The following is a 20,624-nucleotide window of genomic DNA, read 5'->3' as shown; positions in this document are numbered from 1 at the left end:
GGTACTTCTTTGGCTGTAAAGCGCTTTGGGTGTCATGAGGTTATGACGGACGTTATATAAATCCAAGTTTCTTTCTTTTTCTTTCTATCATGACATTGCCTTTAACAAATCCATGCTGACTGGTTTTTAAATGTCCCCTATTTTCATCTTTAGTTATGGATTCCAAGGGTTTGCCCACAACTACTATTAGATTAACTAATCTTTAGGGAGAGGGAATTTGATCCCCACTGCCTGATGGATGATGGGCCGGGGCGGGTGGGAGGGGTAGTTAAAATGAAATGGGGAAATTTACCCCCTCCGTTTTTGTCCGACTGCAACTTGCAATTGAAGGTGATAAGGACACCAACCCGATGGCGGCGGGTCCTCTTTAAATACGTAGATCTGGCTCAACTGCTATTTGTACCTGAGGCCTGAGCCTTGTATGGAAAAATAAATCGGGTGGGATGCAAAAGGGGTGACCGATTCATTATCGGCTGTTTGTCACCCAGCGATTTTTTTAAAGTTAAAATTACCTCCACTCCTTCTCAAAACTGTGAACATCTTTAGTTGCCTCACTCTTCTTTTCCTCATACAATCTTCAGATTTTTAAAACTCAAGCTTGCCATCAAATTAACCAGTGTTTCTTAATTTATCCCATCTTCTCCTATGCTTTTCAGTCTTGGTGTCCTGCAAAATGTCAAATATAGAAGGCAAATAAATTATCCTGCCATTTACACCCTATCTAGACTAATCTTTTTCTAACCTGCCATTACTATTTCAAGTCAGCCCATCATCCCTTTTGCCTCAAATCTCTCCTGTCTTCCACCCTATCACAGACCTTCCCTTTTGTTCTTTCCTCCCCTCCCCCCTTCAGTGCTCCTTAAGAATCTGTTCATTTCGAACATTCGCTAGTTCTGACGAAGGGTCATCGACCCAAAACGTTAACTCTGTTTCTCTCCACAGATGCTGCCTGACCCGCTGAGATTTCCAGCATTTTCTGTGATTATTTCTCGAATCAAGGAATAATCTATTTGCCTTCTATATTTTATAGTATATGTAACTGTTCCCTTGCGCAATGGCAATCGAAGCTGCGGATTCTTGTCCCTCCTCCTACCCCCTGTCCCATTTGTCCACTGATTTGCCGCTAGGGACATAGTCAGTGCTGCTCAGTAACTATGGCTCAAAAGGGTGGATACCGCCTAGGATGACTTGCCTGCTGGTTTCATTAATTTTTCTTTGTTGTGATACAATTAGCAATTTATGTGACCGAATGGAAATTGCAAACCTTGGTACTGCAGCACTTGCAGCTTCTGCCTCCATGTGATTGTGTCCTATCTGCTGGTGTGGCAGACGTTTTTCTAACACTAAAACTGTCTGCTAACATCCAATTAGTTGTGAACATTACAACAGTAAGACAATTTGCAGGAAGAAGTGTCAAACAGGGAAAGAGAGGAACTGAGAATGTGTACCTTGAAAAGCAGAAGTTCCGCAAAAATTCTAAGTTTTAAAAATAAAATATGGAGAGGAAACTAGTTCACTGGAAATAAAAATTACTTTAAGAATTGTTCTTGCAATAGCAGCGGATATCATACCAGAAAATAGTCCTGATTAAATTCTGCTATATCAGTGAAACAACTGACCGTTCTGTGGATCTTTGTATGGATCCCATATTTTGACAGGCTGTTTTCAAGTCTCTCATCAAGGCACTGTCTTGTTGGGGGGAGATTTTGATTGTGGTGAATTTAATTTGGTTCTGGTTGTGGTCCAAGGATTTACAGTTGACCAGGACTCACTGGGTACTTATATTATCCATTCACACTCTTCATCAGATTTCAAAATCTGATCTTTCTTCACTAGATCTTCAGAGATTCTGAAAAACTTCTGTGCACCCGGTGGGGGGGAAGTTTGGAGGGCTGTGCAGGGAAATGGGACTGGTTGGGTGGCTCTTTCAAAGAGCTGGCATGGACTTGATGGACTGAATAGCTTCCTTCTGTGCTGTCTGATTCCAAGCTCATCTGACTTATGGGTACATAGAAACATAAAAAATAGGTGCAGAAGTAGGCCATTCAGCCCTTTGAGCCTGCACCAACATTCATGGCTGATCCTTCACCTCCGTACCCCTTTCCTACTTTCTCTCCATACTTCTTGATCCCTTTAGCCATAAGGGCCATATCTAACTCCTTCTTGAATATATCCAATGAACTGGTATCAACAACTCTCTGCAATAGAGAATTCCACAGGTTAACAACTCTTGAGTGAAGAAGTTTCTCCTCATCTCAGTCCTAAATGGCTTACCCCTTATCTGTAGACTGTGTCCCCTGGTTCTGGACTTCCCCAACATCGGGAACATTCTTCCTGCATCTAACCTGTCCTGTCCAATCAGAATTTTATATGTTTCTATGAGATCCCTCTCATCCTTCTAAACTCCAGTGAATACAGGCCCAGTCGATCCAGCCTCTCCTCATATGTCAGTCCTGCCATCCCGGGAATCAGTCTGGTGAACCTTCGCTGCACTCCCTCAATAGCAAGAACGTCCTTCCTCAGAAGAGGAGACCAAAACTGAACACAATATTCCAGGCGAGGCCTCACAAAGGCCCTGTACAACTGCTCCTATATGCAAATCCCCTAGCTATGAAGGCCAACATACCATTTGCTGCCTTCACCGCCTGCTGTACCTACATGCCAACTTTCAATGACTGATGTACCATGACATCCAGGTCTGGTTGCACCTCCCTTTTTTCTAATCTGCCGCCATTCAGATAATATTCTGCCTTTGTGTTTTTGCCACCGAAGTGGATAACCTCACATTTATCCACATTATACTGCATCTGCTGTGCATTTGCCCACTCACCTAACCTGTCCAAGTCACCCTGCAGCCTCTTAGCATCCTCCTCACAGCTCACACCGCCACCCAGCTTAGTGTCATCTGCAAACTTGGAGATATTACACTCCATTCCTTCATCTAAATCATTAATGTATATTGTAAATAGCTGGGATCCCAGCACATGCTCCCAAACCAGTGATGTCCTGTTAAAAGTGCAGGTCTTTATTTCTTAACCTTTCATCATGTTTCTGCTGCCTATCATTGCCAATCTCATCTACTACCTTGCTTGTTACTGACTGACACTGACACGTACACACACACACACACACACACACACACACCCCTCCCCCCTCCCCTGCTGCTCTTCGAAATAGTGCCATGGGATCGTTTGCGCCCACCTGAGAGGGCAGACGCCATGGCTGACTATTTGCCTAAATGTGTTGATTGATGCACATTCATTTAATGGAATATTTGAGGCAACCACAATAAGTGCCATTCTCTAGACTGACCAGCAAGTAAAAACAGAAATCAATAACCACAACTGAATCTACAAAGTCACTGTATGTTAGTAATGTTTCCAAGTTGATTCCTCCGTAGAGGCCTGAGCTTCAGTTATGTTCTGTCCCCAGATGTTTAATCCTTCAATTAAATTCGAGAGTTATAACTCTGGTGGCAAATTCCTTGTATATGAGAGATACATCATGGGAGTTGATTTTTCACCTCTCCTGTAGAACTGCAAGTTCCACCGTGCACTGTGACAATCCATGTCATATGACTAGCAGGAACATTTACAAATAATAACCCAATGAAAGCAGTAGAGAAAAAAAAAATCAATTTATTTTTATCTGCTTTAAACACTTTAACCGACAAAAGAATGCTGAAATTTTATCTGAAAATCGGCACCTCCAACAATGCAGCACTTCCTTAGTACTACACTGAGGTGCCCACCTCGATTAATGTACTCTTGTTTCTGGAGTGGGGCATAAATTCATGACCTTCGGACTCGGACAAAAGTGCTACCAATGCGACAAGGCTGACATTTATCCATCCAAAACCATGCTCCAGGTCCGAGACCACCTGTAAGCAGCACCACAGGAAATCCACTAGTATACTTATATAATTAAAGCAAATTAGCGTCTTATTGTACTTTTGTTTTTCCAAGTAGACGGTTCTGTAGTGAACAAATTCCAATGTTCCCCCTATACAAGGGGAAAATGTTAACGCGATATCTCTATAGGACTTTCCATTGTAAGCTGGACTTCTTTCCTTGGAGATCAACCATGACATGCGTTTGCACAAAGTTTAGGCTTCCATGAATCCATTATCCTAGACCGACAGGAATCCATTACCCAAACCCTTGTTTTCATTTCCTCCCTGTTTCTGTATTGTCTCACGACTGAGATTTGGAACATCCGTGTGAAGCATCAAGGTTGTAAACCACTATTCTATTATTTTATAGTGCTATACCACAGCGTTGCCGTCGAAACCTAGCAGTTAGTCCATTTTATTAATTGCAGAAGCTTATTTTAATCTTTTCCACCAAGTCCAATTTCACCAGCACAGTTTGTTTGCACTACTGATTTCTGCATTGCCCCAGCAAGATTCCTGCTAATCACAGAACCAAAACTCTCTAGAGCTGAAAGTGGAAATCAGCAATGCAGGTACACATTCTTGAACTTTATCTTGGCAGCTGAACTTGAAGAATTTTCCAATGAATGGTTGTAGTGATTGATGCAGGGAAAATCGAACATTTTAATAAGTAGTAAATAGTTCAATTTGTACAGGGCAGAGTACAAGCTCTTGGCATTCTTGATGTTTTAACTAAAAGCAGGGAGAAGGCTGACAGACTCTCTGAATCAAGTTTTTTCTTGAATTATGGACTGCACAAAGCCACTCCAGGAAAGCTTATGTATTCTCTGTCGACTTTGTGACACCCTACCAGTTTTGTTTGACTCATGAATTTGGGCAAAATGAATTGAGGATAGTAGCCAATCTATTAAAAAGAAATTGTGCCCATGTTCAGTAACTAATTTAATCTAAGCATAAGAGGAGTGAATAAGATTAGAAATATAATTTAGAAAACTACAGCTACCCGAGGAGTATGTACAGCCACAAATGCCCCACGTTGATTTAATTTCACATTCTTTGCAAAGCAGTAGAGTGACACATTTTCTAAAGATCCAATGATCTTGTATAAGAATAAACTTGTTTTTCAAGTTTTTAGTTGAGCTCATATGTGGAGAAGGGACATTGGGTCTGGATGTGATTTCCTTGTTGTCTAGTAATAAATGGAGTTTTTACATCTTTATATCTGGAAAAAGATATTTTGGATGGCAAAACAGTAACTGATTTACAAGGAAATATGATTCTTCATCAACTATAATTTTAAGTAAAACATAAAGTAATTTTTCTTTGGAAAATTAGTTGATCATATTCAAGTAACATGGTAGAGTCTGTGATTGTCAAAGGAGATTGTAAGTATGAATATTAATTACTTGCTTCAGATGTGTTTTGTGTATTAACTAATCTACCAAAAAATGTCAACTTGCTATGTTCTCTAGAAACCATTCAGAGAGTCTAATTTTTGGAAAAATAAGATTTGAGTTTGAAATACTTGACCTCAGCTTTCCAGGAGCGAAATAAACTACAAGTATTTCGGAACACTGTTCTGCTGATAGATGGTATACAGATTCTCCTGTAGTAAACTTGTATAGTTTTGCATCAAAGGAGCATTATTGAAGGCTTGCTTATGTTAAGGGCCAGAGGTTAAAAGCAGCAGTCAATAAGGCCTGACCATATTTAGATGCTAACTCAAAAAATTAACTCTCTTCAGTGCTGTTGAAGTACAGGGGTGCCTCCAGTAATATCACAGCAAAGCTAACAGACACAACTTCTATTTGCTGCTGATATACTTCATTTTTGATAAATAACCAAGTATATAATAAATTTCAATTGTGATGTTATATAAATTGCATTCCTGTGTTTGTGTACCATCATTTTAATGTTTGTATTTTAGGAAAAATACTAACCGGTGATTTTTGCACAGGTGCAATTTATTTTTATAATTTTGTTTGCACTTCAGAATTAAGGGGCAAAATATGTTTACATTACTTGAAGTTTGTGTTTCCGTGGTGGTCCATCTTCCACTGACATCTATCTAATTTTCACAACAGTCTAAAAATGTTTACGATGCTATTCCCAGCATGTGGGTTTCCTTAATGGCTCAGTTGGTAAAGCAAATGTATAATTGAACCGTACAGACTAGAGACGTTCAATCGTCAGTTTATTCTGAGTCAGCGGATCTCAGCTGGGATGGCATTAGGGTTACACCGATTACATTTGGCTAAAGAGGCAAGTATTATCTAAGGTTCCTTCTGAACATTATTCAGTGCTTCTGTTGGAAAGTGTGTAGGCAACACTCGGGAAGCTCAACGCTATCCAGGACAAAGCATGCCGCTTGATTGGCACCCCATCCACCATCTTAAACATTCACTCCCTCCACCACCGGCGCACCGTGGCTGCAGTGTGTACCATCTACAAGATGCACTGCAGTAACTCACCAAGGCTTTTTCGGCAGCACCTCCCAAAACCGCGACCTCCACCACCTAAAAGGACAAGGGCAGCATGCGCATGGGAACACCACCACCTCCAAGTTTCCCTCCATCCTGATTTGGAAATATACCACCTTTCCTTCATCACCGCTGGGTCAAAATCGTGGAACTCCCTGACAGCGCTGTGGGAGCACCTTCACCACCTGGATTGCAACGGTTCAAGAAGGCGGCTCACAAGTGAAAATACTTTTTTTTTAAAGCATTGTTGGGAAGGATGTGTTTTTTTTAAATGACTTATTTTACAGATTTTAATACTGGATAACTTTAGTTATTTTACATTCATAAAAATATTAGTTAACCAGTCTTAAAACTATAGGCTGGTGATTGTGAAAGAAAAGGTGGTGGTACATTTAGAATGGTAGTAAAATCAGACACTGGGTGCCTCCCTCAAGCAGTTTGTAGAGAACAAGTTACAATGCTGGATCTGCTCCTTTTTGAGCAATTAAATGTTTGTCTTCAGGACAAAGTTAGGTTATAGAATTTCATCATCGAAATCACACCCTGACTGATACTGAGCTGTTGACAGTTGTTGGTGAGCCAAAATTGGCACAGAGTGCCTGCAAGGGCTACTGCTTACATCAGTGGCTGTCATCCAGGAAGCATGACTGAATGTTTTTCCAGAGCCTGTTCTACAGATCTTAAAACTGGATTGTTAACAATTTTTGGGCTGTATCAGATCCTACTCTTCTGCTTGGCAAAAAGGACCAGTCCTGTAAGTGAGCCCTCACACTCTACGAACAAAATGTAACCTTATACAGGCAGCATCTGCCAATGTAGCATTGCACAAAGTTGAACAGAGCACCTTTGTTACTGAAAGTTGCTAACTGGAAATGCCACAAGTCCTCTGGTGTTCTTCTTCTGTACTTTGGACAGCAGAAGAAAAATCACTCAAACTAGCTTAATCTATAATCTGTGATGCAAGTTTATTTAGTAATAAACTAAATGGCAGCAAAAGTGGAATACAGCAGATTTCACTCAATTACAGAACATTATTTAATTGAATTAAGACCAGACAAACATTTCTGAACTGGTAAATTTCAGGACGTAAAATATTGAGGCTCAAACTAAAGACTTCCTCGGAACTTGTGCTCATGGAGCTGACTAGTCACTTTAATTCTAGGAATACATACACCTGGTTTTAATGAATGTGCAGCATCCAGACACACGGATTCTCTTCTTTTTTTATATAAAAAAAAATCAATATTCCTTAAATATTGTGAAGGAAAAATAAACCATGGACAGAAAACTCCAATTTAATCACTGGGCATTGCTTCGATGTGTAGTCAAAGAGCAGGGTCTTCAGCAAGCTTTTATAAGTAGGAAATACTATGATGAACGAAATGCAGATGGAGGGAGCATGGTGGCTAAAGAAGCGGCCACTGTGGTTGAGCAGGGAATTAAAATTAGGCCAGTATGATGGGAGCAGAGGATGCGCACAGGGACATAATTGCTGGAGGGGATTGTAAAAGTAGGGAATGTTGAGGCCATGGCATGATTTGCAGGTAAAGTCTAAAGGGGAGACTTTCACCTTCATTTTTGGCAGTTTTCTCAGCGGTACAACTGTTTTGGGGAGAGAAACCGCCCAGCGAAAGTTTCCCCCTTTTAATTATTTTTACCTTTTAATTATGGAAATTCTCGCCAGCGTTAGTTGCAAAATGTTGGTGGTTTTTCTGGGCGGGCAATCGGGCGTTGAGGGGCTCTCAGGAAAAGTCTAGCCCTTAGTGTAGATTCTCCAAGGCACAGGGAACCAGTATTTTTTTTTAGCTTGGCAACAATGGGACCGGTGTGGAAGTGGGTTGAGAACAAAGGTGTAGAACGGTGTAAATGTGGAGCCCACAATGGAGAGTATTAAACAAACCCTTGAGGTGATAAAGATGTGGATATAGTTTGAGGCGATGTTCTGAGGGTGAAACAAAACTGTCTTGGTGAAAGATTCATCAAACGATTGAAGCCACCTTCATTGGGTCATCCGACCTAGATATTCTGCATACTACAGTATGTTTGTTAAACCATGCATCGGGGGTGAAAAAAAAGAAATACTTGGATTTGTATAGCAGCTTTCATGACCACCGGATGTCCCAAAGTGTTGTACAGCCAATTAAGTGCTTTTATTTTTGACGTGTAATCTTTGTTCTAATGTAGGAACTCCAGCAGCCAATTTGCACACAAGCTCCCACAAACAGCAATGTGATAATGACCACATAATTTGTTTGTGATTTTGATTGAAGGATAAATATTGGCCAGGACACCGGGGACAATTCCCCTGCTCTTCTTCAAAATATTTGCCATGGGATCTGAGAGAACACCTGAGAGAACAGACGGGGCCTCGGTTTAATGTCTCAGCCGAAAGACAGCAGCTCCAACAGTTCCAGTGCTCCCACTCTCATCTCATAGGCAGTCCCTCAAAATCAAGGAAGACTTGCTTCCACTCTAAATGTGAGTTCTTAGGTGACTGAACGGTCCAATATGGGAATTACAGCCTCTGTCACAGGTGGGACAGACAGTCATTGAAAGAAAGGGTGGGTGGGACTGGTTTTCTGCACGCTGCTTTCGCTGCCTGCGCTTGCTTTCTGCATGCTCTCGGTGACGAGGCTCGAGGTGCTCAGCGCCCTCTCTATGCACTTCCTCCACTTAGGGCGGTCTTTGGCCAGGGGCTCCCAGGTGTCTGTGAGGATGTTGCATTTTATCAAGGAGGCTTTGAAGGTGTCCTTGAAATGTTTTCTCTGCCCGCCTTGGGCTCGCTTGCCGTGTAGAAGTTCCGAGTAGAGCGCTTGCTTTGGGAGTCTTGTGTCAGACATGCGAACAATGTGGCCCGCCCAAAGGAACTGGTCAAATGTGGTCAGTGCTTCGATGCTGAGGATGTTGGCCTGATCGAGGACGTTAACATTGGTGCATTTGTCCTCCCAGGGGATTTGCAGGATCTTACGAAGACACCGTTGGTATTTTTCCAGCGATTTGAGGTGTCAACTGTATATGAGCCATACAGGAGGGCAGGTATCACTACAGTCCTGTAGACCATGAGCTTGGTGGCAGATTTGAGGGCCTGATTTTCGAACACTCTTCCTCAGGTGGCCAAAGGCTGTGCTGGTGCACTGGAGGCAGTGTTGAATCTCGTTGTCTGTGTCTGCCCTTGCTGTGATAATAGGCTCCCGAGGTATGGGAAATGGTCCACGTTGTCCAGGGCCACGCCGTTGATCTTGATGACTGCGGGCAGTGCTGTATGGCGGGGTCAGGTTGGTGGAGGACATTTGTCTTACGGATGTTTAGTGTAAGGCCCATGCTTTCGTACGGCACAGTGAAGATGTTGACTATGACTTGGAGTTCAGTCTCGAATGTGCGCTCCCACTGCACGAGGAATGTCAGCCTAGATTTTGGTGCTCCAGTCTCTGGAGTGGGATTTGAACCCACAACCTTCTGAATTAAGGTGAAAGAAGACTAGACCAACTGCCATAATCAGCTGGTGAAATTTTGTTTTTCAGAGCCAACATGAATCTGGAAAATCTCAGCAAGCCGGAATTGCTGATGTTCTTCAGTGTGCTCGAAGGAGAACTTGAAGCAAGAGATGTGGTGATTGAAGCTTTGCAAGTAAGTGTCACCGATTTTACTTTTACTTCTCCCACATAGGAAGGTGTCAGATTTTGTTCTCCATCTCACATAACAATAATGTTGAGATGTTTCAGCTTGTGGGAAGGCAAATGTATTCATCCTAATTACCTTTCAATCCTAAATGTGAGAAACATATGTGTACTGGCATCCCTTGCTCCAGTGTTATGTGGAGTGATTCTGTGAACAGTGGTAATCATTTAATTTTTTGTCCAGGCCTATAAATATGTTCCCTCTTAAACATTTTTGGTGTATGGGCCCTTTAACTGGCTGTGAGGCCCATTCAATTTTTCGTGCAATGGTTATTTCCATTGTAAAGGCGATGAGCGGCCTGCGTGGGTCCTCCAGGCCGCTGCCTGGCCACGCAGTTTAGCCGGAACATAGCCCACAAACCGACCATAAAGCAACTTTAAAAAAAAATGTCTGCATTTGTTATTTCCCTATCCCAATAACCCAGAGCTGACAGCCTAACTAGAGCTTAGGTCAGCTCAGAACTCAGGTGAGGAGTTGATGTGCCACAAGAATTCTCTACCCCAGAAGGATGTAGAGGCTCAATCTTTCAGTATATTCAAGACAGAGATCGCTAGATTTTTGGATACTAAGGGAATAGAGGGATATGGGGAAAGTGCAGGGAAGTGGAGTTGAGGTCGAAGATCAGCCATGAACACATTGAATGGCGGAGCAGGCTCGAGGGGCAGAATGGCCCTACTCCTGCTCCTATTTCTTATGTCTTATGTTCTTAAATATCTGCTATGAGGTCATGACGAGCCTGTGCTTTCCATTGTCCTCTTTCAGGATGACACTAAGGAAGTGTTCCGCCAAAATTGTCGCATCCCAGCAGATTTCTTTGTTTAATGCAGAATTAAGGAAGGGACTGAGGTACATAGGTAGGCAAATTGGAAATTCCATTGATGATATTTATTATGTGGCAATCCAGAGGAATTTTGATCTCTAATTATAAACTTACTTCACCAACGAGACTTGTTGCAGAGGCTATGTGGTTTCTGCAAACCTTTATATTTCCCGTGATCGAGATCTACTAGATAGGTGTGGGGTGCTGGTTGTTTTACTGCCATTTCATTAAGTAAAATGTGAGATGTTTTGTAATGAACCCAGCCAGTTGTTATCGGAGAGGAGACTTTGTTGATTGCTAGCACCAAAAGCTGCTGTGTTGCAATTGATGTGTTACCATATAAAGTCGATGGCTTCTGCAGGACTTGCATACTGTACATATCTTCAAATCTGTGGCCACTTAATCACAAGTGCTGCATTGACTATACTGCTTTATTGCTGGGTGTCTCTGGGCTAATCACAGGTGATCTGTCCTGTTCTCGGGAGAATTGTCCAGTTAAGCCTTAGCGTTATGGTTGCAGAATTACCACTGCAAGACCAGCAGTCGTGGGTCTGCTGGTAAAAGACCATCTAACCTCGTAATAAAAACAAAATATACACTAATTGTAATGTGTGTGTACATAGGTTATATATAATTTTTAAACAACTTGGAGAATTCTTCCTTTGAAACCTCTGGAGAAACTTGAAAAAACTTTCGAAGAAACTTTTAAAACATACCTCGGAACTCCAGCGGACAGCTGACCTTCCTAATGCCTGCCCCCAACCAAGCCTCGGGCCGCCTACCATCAAGGGCGCTACTCGGCGCCGAGCTTGTGGCCAACATTTCGCCGTAGGCAATTAGGCTCATACAGCAGTGCCTGGTCTCCAGTTGTCTTGGACCCCCTTGCCACTGGACCAAGACCTTGCTCAGCTAAGCCCGTGTGGTTGCCGGTGTGCAGCAGCCACCCCACATTAAAAGAACTCTCACACAGGCATCTTCCACTTCATTAACATAAAGTTCGGGACCTGCAACGTCAGGACACTCATGGACAACTCCAACAGCGACAGACCGCAATGCCGCACCATCATAGTTGCCCGGGAACTTGGATGCTTTGACATCGACATCGCCGCCCTAAGCAAGACCCGGTGGGCAGGGGAAGGCCAGCTCAAGGAACAAGGTGGAGGTTACACCTTTTTCTGGAAAAGAAAACCAGAGGCAGAATGCTGCCTTCATGGAGTCGGCTTTGCCATCAAAAATGAGCTGGTCGACCGCCTCAAAGACTTCCCCTGCGGGGTTAACGAACGCCTCATGACTCTTCGATTCCCAGAACCAATGCGCCACAGTCATTAGTGCGTACGCCCCAACACTCGATGCAACGGATGAGACTAAAGAGGGTTTTTATTCCAACCTCAACATCCCTGTCCCGCCTCCCCATGGGCGACAAATTGATTTTCCTAGGTGACTTTAACGCCAGAGTTGGCAAAGACACAGCCCTCTGGGGAGGCGTGATTGGCAGAGAGGCGGTAGGGAAAGCCAACTCCAGCGGTTCCCTACTCCTGACAAAATGTCTAGAACATGAACTCCTCATTACCAACATCCTGTTCCTCCAGAAGGACACATACAAAGCATTGTGGCAACACTGGCACCTGCTCGACTATGTCATCATCAGAGCCAGGGATCGCAAGGATGTGCGCATCACCCGCGCTATGACAGGAGCTGACGACTGCTGAACGGGTCACCGCCGAATCCGATCCATCATCAACTTAACATAGCCCCAAAGTAGAGGGGACAGCAGAAGCAGTGCCGCAAAAAAGTCAATGCCGGGACACTTAAAGACAAAGCTAAGAAAGCCCTATACAGCCAGTGCCTCACAGCTAACCTCGCGTGCCTTGATGACCTTGAGATGCTGAATGCCCACAGCGCTTGGTCTGCCCTCCAGGCCTCCATAACCAGTGCCTGTGAAGAGACATTTGGACACTCGACCAGAAAACACCAGGACTGGTTTGATGAAAATGATCAGGAGATCCAAGAACTAATAGATTGCAAGCGCAGAACATTTCTGAGCCTCCAGCAACAACCCAACTCTGGAGCAGCAAAGCAACATTACAGACGGCTCAAGGCTGAGGTCCAACAAAAATCCCGGGACCTAAAGAACAGGTGGTGGATGGAGAAAGCACAGGAGATACAACAACTGGCCGACAGCCACGATATGCGAGGATTCTTCATCGCAGTCAAGGCCACCTATGGTCCAAACTCCCAAGGCCCCACCCCACCGCTGGCCAAGAAAGGCAAAACACTCATCAAGGACACCGAGGCTATCGGAGCCCGCTGGAAGGAGCACTTCGAAGATCTCAATCGAGACTCTGCCTTTGACTCTAGTGTTCTCGACTCCATCACACAGCATGCGACCCGCCACCACCTCCGTGAAACCCCAATGTTGCATGAGGTAGGAAAAGCCATAAAACAGCTCAAGAATAACAAGGGTGCGTTTAGAATCCTTGCTGAAGCACTAAAGTATGGCGGAGAGGCGCTGTTGGCGTGGATACATGACCTCATCTCTCGCATCTGGAGGGAGGAGAGCATGCCGGGAGATCTCAGAGATGCAGTGATCGTGACCATTTTTTTAAAAAAGGGGACGTCCTACTGCGGCATTACAGGGGAATCTCCCTGCTATCAGCCACTGGGAAAGATGTCGCTAGAGTTCTCCTCAACCATCTTCTCCCTATGGCCAAGGAGCTCCTCTCGGAGACACAGTGCGGATTTTGTCCCCTACGGGGCACAATGGACATGATATTTGCAGCACGATAGCTGCAGGAAAAATGCAGGGAGCAGCGCCATCCCTTATACATGGTCCTTTTCGACCTTACAAAGGCATTTGACACTGTCAAACCGCGAGGGTCTATGGAGCGTCCTCCTCTGTTTCGGATGCCCCCAAAAGTTTGTCAACATCCTTCGCCTGCTCCACGACGATATGCAGGCCGTGATCCTTGCCAACGGATCCATTACAGACCCAATCCACGTCCGGACCGGGGTCAAACAGGGCTGCGACATCGCTCCAATCCTCTTTTCAATCTTCCTCGCTGCCTGCTCCACCTTGCAGTCAACAAGCTCCGCGCTGGAGTGGAACTAAACTACAGAACCAGTGGGAAGCTGCTTAACCTACGGCGCCTCCAGGCCAGGTCCAAGATCACCCCAACCTCTCGTTGAGCTACAGTGTGCGGACGACGCCTGCGTCTGTGCACGCTCTGAGGCTGAACTCCAGGATATAGTCAACGTGTTTACTGAGGCATATGAAAGCATCGGCCTTACGCTAAACATTCATAAGACTAAGGTCCTCCACCAGCCTGTCCTCGCCGTACAGCATTTCTCCCCAGTCATCAAGATCCATGACGCAGCCCTTGATAACATGGACCATTTCCCATACCTCAGGAGCCTCTTATCAACAAAAGCAGACATTGATGCGGAGATTCAACACTGGCTCCAGTGCGCCAGTGCAGCCTTCGGCCGCCTGAAAAAGTGTTCGAAGACCAGGCCCTCAAATCTACCAGCAAGCTCATGGTCTACAGGGCTGTAGTAATACCCTCCCTCCTGTATGACTCAGAGGCATGGATAATGTACAGAAGACACCAAGTCGCTGGAGAGATATCACCAACGATGTCTCCGCAAGATCCTGCAAATTCCCTGGGAGGACAGGTGCACTAACATCAGTGTCCTCGTCCAGGCTAACATCCCCAGCATTGAAGCACTGACCACACTCCAAAATAAATTTTAGTTGGCTAATTTACTGTACAGTTCATATCAATACAGATCCATGTTAAATAATAACGCATTGACCAGTTTAGAGCGTAACTAGTTGGACTGTAGAAATTGTCAAAACATTTACGGGTAAAAATTGCCTCTCTTTGCAGCGCTGCACGACCCCTTTCTGCCCTGTGGCGGATATTGCCCCACGAGGCTAGCATGAGCGGGTGTCAGCGCAAGCCTCCTTCGTCACGAAATGGGTCGACAGCCGCTCACAGGGCGGAAGTTAAAGGGAGGTCGCACCGCCGTTTTGCCAACTCACCGGTCGGCTCCAATTCTTATCTCCTAGCATGGTCCGGGCTGCCATTGTGCAACCTAGCACTCCCTTTTGGGTGTGGGGCTGCAGCCCCGATGCCACGCTGCCCTGGTGGCCTGGTGCAGGCCATCAGAGGCCGTGCAGAGTGCGCAGCGGCCCACTCCTTTACGTGAAGGGGCGGGGCGTTGAAACGCATTGGTGCTATGCGGAGCATCCATTAGTGCAGCTGATCATACCCTGTTGGCGCCATTGGACCCGCCCCAAGAGGAAGTGACGCACGCGAGATTGCGCTGCACTTTCTCTTGAGGGGCGGTAAGGCCAATTCTGTGACCAAGGCGGGACTTCCGCGCTGGGCAGAGGAAGTACTGCCCTCAGCAGGTTACCATCTCCAATCGGGGTGAAGGGCAATTTCACCCTCTGAGAGCGTAGTTATACTGCCATTTGTCCATTGCTGCAATTTTACTCCAGAGGGGAGTGGCGCGAGCACCCACTAGAGGAAGCAGCCTCATCACTAAGGCTTGACAACTTGGGGCATAACACCTGTGCAGTGTCCAACCAGGTTTAGAAAGTCGTCTGGGATCTTCTGAACACTTTATAAACATACCTACTTAAGAAAGTAGGCATTCCAACCAGCAAAGACTCTAAAATGCAGCGAAGGTTCACCAGACTGATTCCCGGGATGGCAGGACTGACATATGAGGAGAGACTGGATCGACTGGGCCAGTATTCACTGGCGTTTAGAAGAATGCGAGGGGATCTCATAGAAACATACAAGATTCTGGACAGGTTAGATGCAGGAAGAATGTTCCCGATGTTGGGGAAGTCCAGAACCAGGGGTCGCAGCCTAAGGATAAGGGGTAAGCCATTTAGGACTGAGATGAGAAGAAACTTGTTCACTCATTGAGTAGTGGGCATGTGGAATTCTCTACCACAGAGAGTTGTTGAGGCCAGTTCGTTAGATATAATCAAGAGGGAGTTAGATATGGCCTTGACTGCTAAAGGGATCAAGGGGTATGTAGAGAAAGCAGGAAAGGGGTATTGAGGTGAATGATCAGCCATGATCTTATTGAATGGTGGTGCAGGCTCAAAGGGCAGAATGGCCTACTCCCACACCTATTTTCTATGTTTCTATGTTAACAGCCAAAAGCAAAATATTGTTAATGCATGTAAACATGCATTCACAGAGTTCTGCGTCAGACATTTGAATCCAAATATCACAGCCAAGCGGGACTGCTGACTGTAAGTTGATTTTGTAACTTTCATCAACAACAACTTGCATTTACATGATGCCTCAAGAGATGACTGAAGAATAATGAATAGGGGTAAATGAAAGTTTCTTGGATTGGTAAGACATAGCGAGTGCCGCATTTATGGATCTCCCTTGTAACAATTTGTTCAAAGGATAGAAGGTATGCCAAAATTTCTGAAGAAGGTAAAGGATGTGGTTAACTGAGGAAGAATGCAGATTAGATGAATGGATAAAAGTATTTTACCATAGATAAAAGTGAAGTAATGTATTTTGCAGGCAAAGAACTGAGTATGGGAATATATACCAAACTAAAGTTCTCTGAGGTGAGGAGCCGAGAACGAAGGAACTTTTATATGCAGTATTGGCGATAGATGGGTCACACACGCATATGTGTTTATATTGACACTGAATACAAAGGGAGAGAATGATGAATCTGTAGAAGACTCTGGTTAGTTGGACTACTTTGAACAATTTTGAGCATCCTTTATATTAAAAAAAAATACTGGAACTATGGAAAAAATTAAACAAACAAATTAGTGTGACAGCAAAGATCAGCAAATAGTTATAATAAAACATTCATTTGAAACAACAAAAGTTAAGGGAGGAGCTAACAGAAGTGCTCAATTTTTAAGGGGTTTGCGAGGGTAAATAATAAAAAAAATGGCTGGTGATTCAGTAACAAGGGGACATGAATTTAGAATTGCAGTCTATTTTTTGATGAGGCAACAGAGAGGGTTGAAGAGGGCAATGTGGTTGATGTCGTGTACATAGATTTCCAAAAGACATTTGATAAAGTGCCACTTAGGCTTTCCAGCAACGTTGAAGCTCATGGCATCAAAGGGACAGTGGCAGCATGGATACGAAATTAGCTAAGTGACAGAAAACAGAGTAATAGTGAACAGTTGTTTTTTGGACTGGAGGAAGGTATAGTGGTGTTCCCCAGGGGTCGGTACTACGACCACTGCTTTTCTTGATATAAATTCACGACTTAGACTTGGGTGTATGTCGTAACACAGCAGATGTGTATATTGGAACACAGCACACACCGTGCACATTGTCACACATCACACGGCGCGCTCATTGTCACACATCACATGCGTGTATATTGTAACACATCACACGCATGTACATTATCACAAGTCACGCACATTGTCACACACCATTCGCGTGTATATTGTCACACATCACGTGTGTATATTGTAACATAGCGCACACATTGGCTCACCTCATACAACATGTATTTGTCACACATCACACACATATATCGTTACACATCACACTGCGTGTATATTGTAACACATCACACAGCATGTATATTATAACACCACACGTGTGTATATTGTAACACATCTCACGCATGTATATTCTCATACATCACACACCGCGCACATTGTCAGACATCACACCGCACACATTGTCACACGTCACACGGTGCGCACATTGTCACACGGTGCGCACATTGTCACACATCAGACCGCGCGCACTGTCACATCACATTGTACGCACAATGTCACACATCACACAGTGCGCACAATGTCATACATCACTCAATGCGCACACTCACACATCACATTGTCACATCGCACGATGCGCACACTGTCACACATCACACGGTGCGCACATTGTCACGCATCACACGGTGCGCACATTGTCACACATCACACGGTGCGCACATCACACGGTGCGCACATTGTCACACATCACACGGTGCGCACATTGTCACACATCACACGGTGCGCACATTGTCACACATCACACGGTGCGCACATTGTCACACATCACACGGTGCGCACATTGTCACACATCACACACCGGGCACGTTGTCATACATCACACACCGCGCACTTTGTCACACATCACAATGTAACCCCACTTTTTAAAAAAGGAAGGAGAGAGAAAACACGGAATTATAGACCGGTCAGCCTGACATCGGTAGTGGGCAAAATGATGGAATCAATTATTAAGGATGTCATAACAGCGCATTTGGAAAGTGGTGACATAATAGGTACAAGTCAGCATGAATTTGTGAAAGGGAAAGCATGCTTGACAAATCTTCTGGAATTTTTTGAGGATGTTTCCAGTAGAGTGGACAAGGGAGAACCAGTTGATGTGGTGTATTTGGACTTTCAGAAGGCTTTCGACAAGGTCCCACACAAGAGATTAATGTGCAAAGTTAAAGCACATGGGATTGGGGGTAGTGTGCTGACGTGGATTGAGAACTGGTTGGCAGACAGGAAGCAAAGAGTAGAAGTAAGTGGCTACTTTTCAGAATGCCAGGAAGTGACTAGTGGGGTACCGCAAGGTTCTGTGCTGGGGCCCCAACTGTTTACATTGTACATTAATGATTTAGACGAGGGGATTGAGTGTCGTATCGCCAAATTTGCGGATGACACTAAGTTGGGTGGCAGTGTGAGCTGCGAGGAGGATGCTATGAGGCTGCAGAGTGACTTGGATAGGTTAGGTGAGTGGGCAAATGCATGGAAGATGAAGTATAATGTGGATAAATGTGAGGTTATCCACTTTGGTGGTAAAAACAGAGAGACAGACTATTATCTGAATGGTGACCGATTAGGAAAAGGGGAGGTGCAGCGAGACCTGGGTGTCATGGCACATCAGTCATTGAAGGTTGGCATGCAGGTGCAGCAGGCGGTTAAGAAAGCAAATGGCATGTTGGCCTTCATAGCGAGGGGATTTAAGTACAGGGGCAGGGAGGTGTTACTACAGTTGTACAGGGCCTTGGTGAGGCCACACCTGGAGTATTGTGTACAGTTTTGGTCTCCTAACTTGAGGAAGGACATTCTTGCTATTGAGGGAGTGCAGCGAAGGTTCACCAGACTGATTCCCGGGATGGCGGACTGACATATCAAGAAAGACTGGATCAACTGGGCTTGTATTCACTGGAGTTCAGAAGAATGAGAGGGGATCTCATAAAAACATTTAAAATTCTGACAGGTTTAGACAGTGTAGATGCAGGAAGAATGTTCCCAATGTTGGGGAAGTCCAGAACCAGGGGTCACAGTCTAAGGATAAGGGGTAAGCCATTTAGGACCGAGATGAGGAGAAACTTCTTCACCCAGAGAGTGGTGAACCTGTGGAATTCTCTACCACAGAACGTTGTTGAGGTCAATTCACTAAATATATTCAAAAAGGAGTTAGATGAAGTCCTTACTACTAGGGGGTCAAAGGGTATGGCGAGAAAGCAGGAATGGGGTACTGAAGTTGCATGTTCAGCCATGAACTCATTGAATGGCGGTGCATGCTTTAAGGGCCGAATGGCCTACTCCTGCACCTATTTTCTATGTTTCTATGTGTACAAGGCACAATTTCAAAATTTGCAGATGAAACAAATATAGTGTATAGTGATAGACTTCAAGTGGAATGGACAGACATGTGGCAGATGAAATTTAATGCAGAAAAGTGCGAAGTAATAGATTTTGGTAGGAAGAACGAGGAGAGGCAATGTAAACTTAAGGGTACAATTCTAAAGGTGCAGGAACAGGGAGACCTGAGGGTATATGTGCACAAATTGTTGAAGGTGGCTGGCAGGTTGAGAAAGTGGTTTAAAACGCTTATAGGATCCTAGACTAAATAGAGGCATAGATACAAAAGCAAGGAAGTTATGATGAACGTTTATAAAACACTGGTTCAGCCTCAACTGGAGTATTGTGTCCAATTCTGGGCAATGTACTTTAAAAATGGCGTGAGGGTCTCAGAGGCTACAAAAAAGATTGAAAAGAATGGGTCCGGGGATGAGGGACTTCAGTTACGTGGATAAACTAGAGAAGCTGGAGTTGTTCTCCTTTTAAAGCAGAGAAGGCTGAGAGGAGATTTGATAGAGATGTTCTAGACAGAGTAGATGGAGAGAAACTGTTCCCATTGGTGGAAGGGTCGCGAACCAGAGGACACAGATTTAAGGTGACAGGCAGAAGAGCCAAAAGCGACATGAGGAAAACTTTTTTAACGCAGTGAGTGCTTAGGTTCTGGAATGCATTACCTGAAAGGGTGGTGGAGGCAGACTCAATTGTGGCTTTCAAAAGAGAATTTGATAAGTGCCTGAAGGGAAAAAAATTTGCAGGGCTGTGGGGGAGTGGGACTGGCTGAAGTGCTCTTGCAGACAGCCGGCACGGGCTCAATGGGCCGAGTGGCCTCCTTCTGTGCTGTAACCATTCTATTAATAATCTTATCATTTTTGTACAAAATATCCAATGATTCTAACTAACCAACTTCAAATTGAGGAGAGGACTAAAAGTCCTAGTGGGGAAGTGTATAGAAGAATCTTTTTCAAGTAAAGGGTTAATAGAATATGGAATGCTTTACAAGTAGATATTGAAGTGAAGCGAATCACAGCCTTTAAAAGGGAATTAAATAAGCACTTTGGGGGGAAAGATAAGGACCAAGGAAATGGTTTGAATAGAAAGCTCTTGTATGGACCGAGCACAACGAGAGACACAGTGGGCAACATTGACTCT

The 20,624-nt window shown here is 44.4% G+C and overlaps 1 protein-coding gene across 1 annotated transcript in view; it reads left to right on the top strand.

Moving 5' to 3' along the window:
• The window catches only part of cttnbp2nlb (CTTNBP2 N-terminal like b), a 109,766-nt gene that overhangs the window by 14,877 nt on the left and 74,265 nt on the right, over nucleotides 1–20,624 (top strand). Inside the window, exon 2 of the mRNA XM_070859488.1 lies at nucleotides 9,894–9,999. Coding sequence (XP_070715589.1) covers nucleotides 9,901–9,999 — 99 coding nt within the window. The 5' untranslated portion in view covers nucleotides 9,894–9,900. The remainder of the gene's footprint in view (nucleotides 1–9,893; nucleotides 10,000–20,624) is intronic.

The sequence above is a fragment of the Pristiophorus japonicus genome, chromosome 17, assembly GCF_044704955.1.
Source record: "Pristiophorus japonicus isolate sPriJap1 chromosome 17, sPriJap1.hap1, whole genome shotgun sequence".
Taxonomy (NCBI): domain Eukaryota; kingdom Metazoa; phylum Chordata; class Chondrichthyes; family Pristiophoridae; genus Pristiophorus; species Pristiophorus japonicus.
This window is presented reverse-complemented; position numbering and strand designations above follow the sequence as displayed.